The sequence below is a fragment of the Typha latifolia genome, chromosome 12 (assembly GCF_019914945.1).
Source record: "Typha latifolia isolate L0001 chromosome 12, TyphaL0001v2, whole genome shotgun sequence".
Taxonomy (NCBI): domain Eukaryota; kingdom Viridiplantae; phylum Streptophyta; class Magnoliopsida; order Poales; family Typhaceae; genus Typha; species Typha latifolia.
The window spans coordinates 7,679,449-7,689,797 of NC_133097.1; the positions used below are offsets into that span (position 1 = coordinate 7,679,449).

Here is a 10,349-nt window from a genome sequence, read left to right on the forward strand (position 1 = left end):
ATAAACAAAACCTTTATACATGCAGTTTTTATCCCTATAAGCTTATCTTGCACTTGCTGAAGGAGTTGGCATATGTTAGATGAGCATGGCATCACGTCCATGTTCCATCCTGGACATTTAGTTCTTTTTATACATATTTTCCCATCGGTCACTGGTTTCTTCGGATTATTACAGAGTAACAAACGCAATACATCCACAAATATTGTACTATGATGTATGTCGAGCAACAAACAAGACCCACTGCTTATTTTCAAGAACTTCCAAATTTTGAAATGGCAAAGAAAGCAAAAAGGAATATAAAGATCACACAATTGTTCTAACTGAAGCTCTTATTCAACTGTAAGTTTCTAAGAAATGTAGTTTGAGTTTTATGTACAAGATGAGAGTTTCAAACATTTCAACTACTCTTGCAAAATATAGAGAACAAAAAAGATAACACTAGAACATAAGAGATACTAACAATTCACCACTTTCCAACATTGAGCTTTCAGTGCAGCGCATCTTTATCACTAATTCTTTCTTTTTAAATTGGGAATCACTTATTTTACTCGAGGTTATGAAATTTCAATTCGTGTATTGCAGCAGAGAAGGCGCTTCATGCCTTCAATCCTGCTGGATTACCACATTACCTGCATCCACAGCAGACGACAACAATTAGCAGCGTAATAACAATGAAAGTACCAAATTGAAGAAAAAATAGAGCAACCCTGACTCATATGTTAAAAGTTGAACAGTTACTACCTTTTCAGCGAAGAAGAAACGGATAGAGTGGGAACTGAAAAGACGACATAACAATCAAAGGCATAATTAAATATCTAAATATAATTTCCCAAATATGGCAATTGGTGTCCATACAAATTTTGTAGATCACTAATAGTTGGAGAATACTTTTGTAGATCACTAATAGTTGGAGAATACTTTGACATAATTCCTTTAGTAAACTCTAAACATACCACCCCTAGTTTATTGCATATATCTCATACATAACTAAGATATTCCTTCGAATATCATATTCACATTATGAATGTGTAATCACTGGTAAAGCCACATATAGGGGGTGTAAATGAGTTTCGAGACCTAGTTTGATGTTTAGGCTCGGCTCAGCTCAACCTGAGTTGAGCCAGACCGAGTCCGAGCTTGATTAGAGGAAGAGGAAGAGACAGCGAAGGCGGGGACGAAGATGATGGCTTGCTGAAGGAGAAGGAGGTCGAAGGAAGAGGAGGAGGCGATGGCTTGCCGAAGAAGGAGAATGAGGCAACGACGACTTGTCGATGAAGGAGGTCGAAGACGGAGAAGGAGGCAGCGACGGCTTGTCGACGGAGGAGGAGGCCGCCAGAGGAGTTGATCGCCGAAGGAAGAGGACGATCCGTCACCACTCACCAAGAGGAAGAAGAACCAGTGGATTCCTTTTTTTCTTTAAGTGTTGGTTACTTGGTTATTTGAAGAGAACAATGGAGTAATTGATGGAGGAGGATTAAGTGGTGCAAGAATTTGTGATTCATGAAAAAGAAAAGAGTAATGAAGGAGGTATGTCGGTCATATAAAAAAGAGTAATAATGGGTCTCATGAGTCTATGTCAGCATTTAAGAGGATCTATATATTAGAATAATAATAAAGAGGAAAGCTCAAAGGAGCTAAAATATTAATATACCTATATCTATATCTATCTATCTATATATATATTCAAGCTTATCAAGCCTAAGCCCTGAGCGAGCCGGCTTCGGCTCAGACTCAGCTCGAAATCAATTTCAAGTCTCAAATTTAGACTTAGGCTCGGCTTAACTCAAATCCAATCGAGTCTAGCCCTAGCTTCAATCAAGCCAAGCCGCTAGTTTATTTTGACACCCCTAGCCACATACGACCAAGGGGAGCCATGGGCCCACCATGGAGTTTCTAAACATAATAATATTTTGCATTAAGCCCTTCTTATTACATTAATTATTTGAACCTTGTCTTCTAGAATTGTGTATGCAAAGTTAGGTATGTCAACTGGAAAATGCAATAGGTTTCTGTAGCATACCAACAGATTCTGCAATCTGCATTAAGTCACACCCAATGTAGTTGTATGTGCAAAGTCCTTGGTTAAGCCTTCCAATCTGACTGAATGTTCATTCAGTTTCCGCCCTTGTATGCTTGAAACTTTTGTGCTGGAATCAGCACTTTGAGAAGTGACGTGGCAAGCCAAGCTAAGGAATTTGGCATTACCATCAAAATCATCTTCTTCCAATGAAAAATCAAGTTGCTTCTCCACAGATTTGATGGTTGCAGTTCTTTTGGAGCTTAACCGATATGGAGGGGAAATATTTGAACTCTTTCCAACATTTGGTGCAGCTCTATCATCAATATGAGGACTTGAGTTTAATGATAATCTTGAAATTTTGAGTAACTCTGGATTACTTCCAGTTTGTCGTCCCATGGGAGTACAAGAACTATCATCATTCATCACCTTATCAGTCTGCAAAGTGCTATCAGGAGGAACAGGCATTTGTGTCTCTCTTTTTCTTCTTCTTAATATTGAAGGAGTATGCGGAAAGCTCCTAGCTGCAGTCTTCAATATGGATTCCACACTTAGCTGACTTGATACCTTTCCTTTAATAGAAGGGGGAGTTACATAACCAGTAGCGCCTGAGACACCAACATCTTCTACTTGAGGAGGCTCATAACAGAGAGAGCCAAAGGTAGAAGGAACTTCATCATGCAATATTTTCTGCTGTTCTTTGTTGGCTTGATCCATTTCAACTGTGTCATCAAGATTCTGTAACTCTTTTCCTGAATCAGGTCTATTGCTAACACAATCAATTTGCTGGATCTGTGTTCTATGATTAACAGCAAAATCATCAAGTCGTCCAACAGATACACCCACTGAAGTTTCTGGCTGACAAATCTGTACGGCCGAAGGCTCCAAACAGTCTTTTTGGTTTTCCAATTTAAATGATCTAGTAGGAATGTTGGACTGTAAATAATCAGGAGTTTTAGAAGAATCTCTGGAGCAAGTGTCCGACACTTTACTTGGGGTGAAATGGATATTTCCAGTAGCCATCCTTGATTGGTCATTGGAATCATTATGCATTGCAGGCTTTGAAACTGGTTGAAGCTTACCGGTAGCGAAGTAAGAATCTAACTTCTTCTTTAACGAGCTATTCCAATGGTTCTTAATTGAGTTATCAGTCCTAGGCAAAAGAAGGCAATTTAAGTAAACATACTGGAAAATAGGGCTTGCAATTGATAAATAGAGGCTAAGAACGACTTATGCACTTCGGGAAGAAAATATTATCAAATAAATGTTGATTTAGTAGATAAAAACATCATAGAAGATGGTGAGTAATGCACTAATGTTAGAAAAGGTTAACATACTCAGCAGTTTTCTTCATCTTGACCTAGTCTTGCTAAGTTATATGTTCATAGGCTGCAAGTACTCAAATAATATGCTAGCCTCACAAAATTAGTTTTCTACTTGCATATAGCATGCCATATGCCTGAAATTATTGACCGAATAGAATAATAGAAATCCATAAAATTCCCCAGCTTTGATTTCTTTTGGCTCAAGGAGAAACTATATTAAACATTTTTGCGAATAGTCGCCACTTTGGGTTGAAGTATTTAAAAATCAACTTCTACACTTTTAGTATGATAGCCAAAACTACCTGCCACCACTTACTGTTTCCAATTTTTCATCAGCTATGCCAAGTAACCAACCCTAGTTAAAATCTGATTAACTTAACCTAACCCTACAATTGAATGGGTGCCGTCATGAGCAAGAAGATTGTTTTATACAAGGGCTTATTTGTACTTATGTAAGGAGGGAAATAGTTAAGAAAATAAGTTAATAACCATGTTTCAATCAGTAGATGAATAGGTATATAATCATATGCAAATTGTCACATGTACATAGAAAAAAGTCAAAAACTATGTCTTCATCAGACAGAGAAGTGAACATTTCCAATGATAAAAACTTGCTGTCAAAAATCAAAATAAGTTCATTCTCAGTAAAGATAGAAAAAGTAAGTTGTCATAAATATGCTTTCCCTCTGTAGATGAATTATGTGAATTTGTACCTTCCTGGAAGAACTTTTGCAATTTCGGCCCATTTATTTCCATGCTTAAGATGTGCATTAATGAGTGCAAGCTCCTCTTCTGTAGTCCAGGCATCCCTCTTTATCATAGGATTCAAATGATTATGCCACCTAAAAATGCCAAAAGGTTAAACATTTAGTTAAGCACATTGAACCCAATGCATACCAACAATTAAAAAGTTATAGCAGAAGCGTCAAACTACTTTCGATGTTAAATCACTACATTCTTTAAATAGTTAATATCTAGAAGCCTATGCGTGATGTTGGTGAAACTTACCCCTCCCACCCAAGAGCTCATGTATTCGAATCGTAGAAACAACCCCTTCGATAGTGAGAACAAGTGTATATCTTCCCTCCGCAGGCTACATGTACAAGCCTCATTCTCTGGGCACCCTTTATCTATAAGGCTAGGGATGTTCTTTAAGTTGACAAAAACACTTGGCAATGATTCTCTCTGTGGTGATGAATGTTGAATATTTATTCTTTTTGAAGCTACTTAGTAGGTCAATCAGCAGACGATAATGAGAACTTACAATGGAGCTCTTTATAGCAGGGATACCAGATCGATAAGGTAGATGAGAGATGAAAGAGAACTCAGGGAAAACATTGGACCTTCTGATATACAATTAGTCGGTTACAATCTGGGATCCGTCTTTCCAAAAGTCACCTAGCCTAAGGAAAGTTAACATTACTATGAATTGACCATCTTATATAAGACCATATTCATTAAGCTATCACTATTATCTATGTTTGAAAATAAAAATAGAAAATTGTTCTCTAACAGCTTAATCTTTTAGAAAATTAGTGAACTAATATGGTATTAGAGCAGGAGGTTTAGAGTTTGAATTCTACAAGGCCTACCGTGTTAATTAAAATAAAAATAAAACTTCCATATATTTAAATAAAGTCAACTTTTTGGGCCTATCAAAACTGCATGGGGGAGAGTATTAGAATATAAGATAAAAATCATCATTCCCTAAGCTTATAAAGTAGTTGGGTGAGTTATCATTCTATAAAATTCAGCTTGTAACGAAAATAAAGTCCAGAAAGATGGCTCACAGTTACAGAAGTCAATTTTAATGTTAACTCACAAATTTGAACCTTCTCCTGGGCTTTTAACAAATCATGTAAGTTACCTCAGTCCTAGTTGTTGATGTTATGAAAGAAGATTCATATGACTTGAATCTGCACAATCAGAGAGCACGACAACAACCCTCCGTCATACTCCATGGTTCTTTAATAGCAGTGTAAACAATTGATATAACCTTCATAGATAACTGTAGAACTTATCCAACACGACATTCTTAGATTACAATCGTGTAAATGTGTTATGACAGAATTTTGCAACTTCTTTCAGTTGTAAGAATATAGAGTGGATGCCTAACATAAAAAATTGAAAAATCACCAACAAAAAGAAAGAAAACTGATTTCATTCTGTCTTGATTACTTTCCCTACTAGTTGATCTTTTTAAACAACATCAATGGGACTACTGTATCCCTTTTTTCTGTCATTTAATTCTTAACCGCTACTAGATCTTTTATTCTTAATTGGAGGATCAAAGAATAATTATGATCAAAATCGAAAAGTAATACAAACATTGTGAGATGAAAATGCAGATTCCATGAATATTTATCTAATGAATTTCTGTCTAATGCACAGTACCGGATAGAAGCAGTGAACAAGCAGAGTTTCTCAAACAATTATAGACATTGAATCTCACATATCTAACATGTCAGAATGTGTTATTACCTTTCTCGGCATTGTTTTCCAATGCGACCAGGTAGAGACTTTGCTATATCTGACCATTTTGCTGGCCCATGCTTTTTTACCAGATTAATGATTTTTTCATCTTCCTGTAAAAACAAAAGAGACAAAATCTAATTTACTTAAATTACTAAAATGCTACACTACAGCTCAATTTCAAAAACAAATTTAACAAACAAACCTCTGGAGTCCAAGGACCTTTGATGAGGTCAGGGTTGAGAACCTTTTGCCATCGATGCAGACATTGTACCTCTGTTCTATCAGGAAAAGATTCCGCTGCAGAGCATACAATATTCACATTAATCACATTCGAAAGAATTAAACTAGGAACAAGTTAGTTTCATAATCTGGAAGAGAATCCTGGTAGACAAATACTTTCAAATTTAAAGCTTGTAACTTGAGCATCACAACCATGAAGCTACATTTAAAGACTAGTAGTTAAAAATCTGATGACCTAGGAAAAATTAGCAATTTAAATTTGTTTCAATTGAGCATGAAAGACTAATATAATTAATAAGCAATCAAAGTCAACATATAGTTACTCAAGTTTGCAAAATGAAGCAACATTAGGAAATTGTAACAAAAGTTGAAAATTTGAATAGCTGCACAATAGGAAGAATAAATGACCACATGCACAGGCTTAGATCCCGCAATTTTCAAACAGAAGCTGGAAAATTCACTCACAGGAAGTTTGTTGTTGGACAAGGATAATTATACCTACTATCTAGACAGATCAAGGACCAACATTCACAGAAAACAAAACTTTACTAGTGCTATAATTTCAGGTGTTTTTCTTTTTATGGTTTGCTTACTCTTGCCACAACATTCAACACTTCCTAAGTTGCATCCTGCTAAAATTGGAGCTCGCCTCCTTGGAATTGATATGAGAGCTCCAAAGAGTGTCAATTACAGCTCTGTCATCCTTTGGCAATTATTCAATTGAATTCTAACCTTAAGTTGCAACATGTACGTTGCAAGTGTACAGTTCTCTTCTAGCCATGAGAATAATAGAAAAGTTTATCATTCCAGAAGTACCAACAAACTCTATGTCAAATGATATTCATGCTTCACATATTATATGTAGCTAGAAAGTTCTAGGCTTCTAGCTAGAGAAAGGATTAGATAACGAAGTTAAATCATCAAGATTCGTTCTATACATAACATAAACAAACTACAGAGTAGAAAAGAGAGAAAAACCTATTTTCTTCCAGCTTCTTCCCTTGAAAGTTTTAACTGCTCTCCTCAATGTCTCATCCTGTGATATTTATTACAATTTAGTAGAAGCATTTTGTGGTAGATGATGATGAGCAAATATGAGATTTATGAGAAAGCAATTATTCCAACTGAATAATAAGAGGCCAATACACGATGCATAAGAAACTGAGAAAGGCATATGAATGCCAAATAAAGATGTTACTCCTCGAGCAGTGCTATTAGACGAATATATCATATGAAAAAAAGCATTGGATGTAGGTATGCTATAAATACAGAGCACTACTGACCTCTTGAGTTGTCCAACCCCCCTTGGCTCGCCTTATGGGCCCACTAATCCTCCTATATACAAGTAAAGCTTAAATTAGCATTAAAAGGAAAAGGCTTGAGATACAAAGTGAATATTACTTCGTAATAAATTGCAGCAAACTGCAGATGTAGTTTAGCTGATCATTAGTCATAACCACTGTAATAGAAGAGGGAGGAAATTTCGTATGTTTTGATGAACCAGATGCACATATCAACTTCAGTTGTGACTTACAGAATCGAAATCCTAAAGATGAAATAATTTAGTTACAATCATAATAGAGTCATCAGGAAGAAAAATTCTGCATTTATATATGAATATATATGAAATAAAGTCTACTTTTTATGTGGGCCTAAACATACGTATAAGTCCCATTCTAGTTAAGCTTTCTAGCACCTCCAAGGAAAACTAAACTAAGATAATCTTTGGCACAAGCAGTCGAGCACCTAAGTTGAGAAACAAGAATCTTCTACATCATGAATAACTTTGAAAGATAAGCTTAATATGTGATAAGGAAAGACATGCACATGTGGCAATTACTGTAAGAAACAGTTTTAGTTAAACAATTAAACTAGTTAGTAAACGTGTGATACAAATTTTTATCCATTGAGCATTGGTCAAATGAAAGAAAACACAATAGTTACTTAACATGTAACTTGATAACAAACAGGGCAAGAATAGCATGTAATAAATGTACAATTGCTGGAGGGATTACGAAGCTTAGAATTGAACAATTGTGCAAAAGTCCTATAGCTCTGAACAAATTGGATTATCCTCAATTATATGTGCTGAAGAACTTCGATAGATCATCTAGTTAATCATACGCAATAGAGTAGCATAAGAAGTCTGCAAACAGAATAAGAATGGATCTAACTATCTAAAATTATGAGCTGAGTTGTTAAATTTTGAATTGCTTTATGAATTGTAAGATGATGGAATGCCTTAGAGCTTAGAAGTACTGGAATTTTCTCAAAGTAAGCTATCCTGCTCGAAATGTCAAGCATCAAATAAGTAAGTTATTTTTAGGAGTGCCAATCATCTTTAAGTCTATGCTTGAGGCATGGAGATTAAAATTCTACTCAACTCTGTGTTATTTGATGTGTAGAACTAAGCAGCAGATTTCAGATGCAATCACCTGAAGATGTAAGCAATGAAGAAAAGTCTGAAATTAAGTAAAAAGAAGTACTCAGATTTATTGAGTAATCTCTTTCCAACTAAATCAATGACCTAAACAATAACATCACCGCCAAAAATTGCAACCTCCATAATCAGACAACAAGCACTCTAAATCAGCATCGAAAACTCAACTCATGTAACACTAAGATGAAGAATTCAATCCATATAAGAATATTTGATCAGTACTTATGGTTCGGAGAAGACGTCCTCGGACTAGAAACAGCCGGCGATATCCTTGAAAGCCCATAGCTCCCCTCTGAGATCGACGAGCTCGAAGTTGCCGCCAATTGTTTGTTCTCCACACAGCCTTCCTCCACCTTCACAGCCGTCATCATCTCCATCCATCATCTCGACTCCATACCCTAGAGTACTACTTCACATCAAAATCGAACTCCCGAGGTTAGAATCCCAATTCTATCAGGAACAAACAATCGCACAGATAACCGACAGAAAACTTACGATTCGAAGGGTTCTAGATCGCGAAACCGAACGACTCGAACAGCGGCATCAAGATCTCGAGAAGGAGTGACTATGGACGATCCAGAAGGATCGAGCAATCAAGAGGATTAATATGGCGGGAATTGGAGCGGAACTCGCGGGAGAAGAGCGAAAGCCGAAACCCTAGGAATCCGAGATAGAAACTTCTCTCGAGAAGACGAAGGCTTTCAAAAAACCTCGCCCGTTGAAGGAAAAGGGCATATAGGGGAGAATAAGTATTATTATATTCGGAGAAGCAACGAAACGACTGCAAGGAACCGAGTTGACGGCGAGGTAACGGAGCAATCCCGGTTCGCTCTCAGGAGAGCTGGATAGGAGGCCAAGTCGGTAACGGATGCCGACGGCGTCAGCTACCGTTGGCCCAGCAAAAGTTTGAACCTCAAACGGCACACTTTATCGTGAGGGGTTAAAGTAGGTCGGTAGCCGTAGATCTTTCGCGGGTTCATATGAGCCGTTGGATGAGAAGAGGAGTTTTAATGAATAGTATTAAGTATTAAGAGTGGGACCGTGGGAGTTACGAGAAGGATGGTTTAACTAACTAGGGTTGTAAAGAGGGCTTAGTGAAATTGACGGTAAGGATTGGATTTGGGTTGTTGAAGGAACGATACGGACCGTTGGATAGGAGTCGAGATTGGGTCATTAGGTTGAACTAATGAAGGTTATTAATGTTAGCATCACTCCCTTCTTGGCAGATCAATAGTGTAGTTTAGATGCACAAAACTTTATTGTAGAAAAAAAAAATTGGCTGCTTTAATAAGTGTTCATTCTCTACTTTATAATGGTTTTTTTTTAAGACGTCATAAATTTCCACTATTTCGCAAAATAAATAAATAAATCCTTGAATACTAAAGTTTTAGAATGGTGAGTCACATTCTTCCATCTCCTATATTGAGATGCCTAATTTTAGACCTTGGATTTTTCAAAACTAGTATTGCTAAAGTATGCTTGGAATATATTCTAGATAGAATTCCATTGATTTGTGGAATTGAAATGGAGCTAATATGATCTTGTTGTTTGTAACAAAGTAAAAAAGTAGTTTAAGCACTGCTATGCTTAAAAACATTTTACAATCATTCTATTAAAAGTGGTGAAGTGCCATCTTATCAATCTTTGATTAACTTTTTCTCAATTCATCTAACAACTATTCTAACTAGGGAACAGGATGATGACATATCCTTAACTTTTATAAAATATTCGTGAAGTGTCTGCGGTAAAGTTTTATTCTTAATTTTATAATGTTTATTTCTTTTCTACTTTATCCTTAGATATTAATAATAATGTAATAAAATAAAAGTTAGTTTTGAGATTTTAAAAAGCT

The 10,349-nt window shown here is 36.2% G+C and overlaps 1 protein-coding gene across 2 annotated transcripts; it reads right to left on the minus strand.

Moving 5' to 3' along the window:
• Window positions 1-311: 311 nt before the first annotated feature.
• Window positions 312-9,230, minus strand: LOC140799268 (transcription factor MYB3R-2-like). Of its 2 annotated transcripts, none has more exons than XM_073153510.1 (9): window positions 8,993-9,230; window positions 8,720-8,903; window positions 7,341-7,392; window positions 7,036-7,093; window positions 6,020-6,114; window positions 5,824-5,927; window positions 4,056-4,184; window positions 2,021-3,170; window positions 312-629 (listed from the first exon to the last, which is right to left on the minus strand). In XM_073153510.1, the coding sequence occupies exons 2-8, from the start codon at window positions 8,872-8,874 to the stop codon at window positions 2,042-2,044; spliced, it is 1,722 nt and encodes a 573-aa protein (XP_073009611.1). In that variant the 5' UTR covers window positions 8,875-8,903; window positions 8,993-9,230; the 3' UTR covers window positions 312-629; window positions 2,021-2,041. The 2 variants fall into 2 exon arrangements, with proteins under 2 accessions (XP_073009611.1, XP_073009612.1); XM_073153511.1 differs by having other exon boundaries at window positions 8,720-8,906; window positions 8,993-9,223.
• Between the last annotated feature and the right edge of the window lie 1,119 nt (window positions 9,231-10,349).

Bases quoted from the DNA above. Each gene is read 5' to 3' on its own strand.
- LOC140799268 (XM_073153510.1), bottom strand. From the start codon at position 8,874: ATGGAGATGATGACGGCTGTGAAGGTGGAGGAAGGCTGTGTGGAGAAC. The intron at 6,115-7,035 runs GTTTTTCTCTCT...TATGCTCTGCAG, and splicing joins AAGAAGCTGGAAGAAAATAG to CGGAATCTTTTCCTGATAGA. The intron at 3,171-4,055 runs GTACAAATTCAC...TCTTTTGCCTAG, and splicing joins GCAAAAGTTCTTCCAGGAAG to GACTGATAACTCAATTAAGA.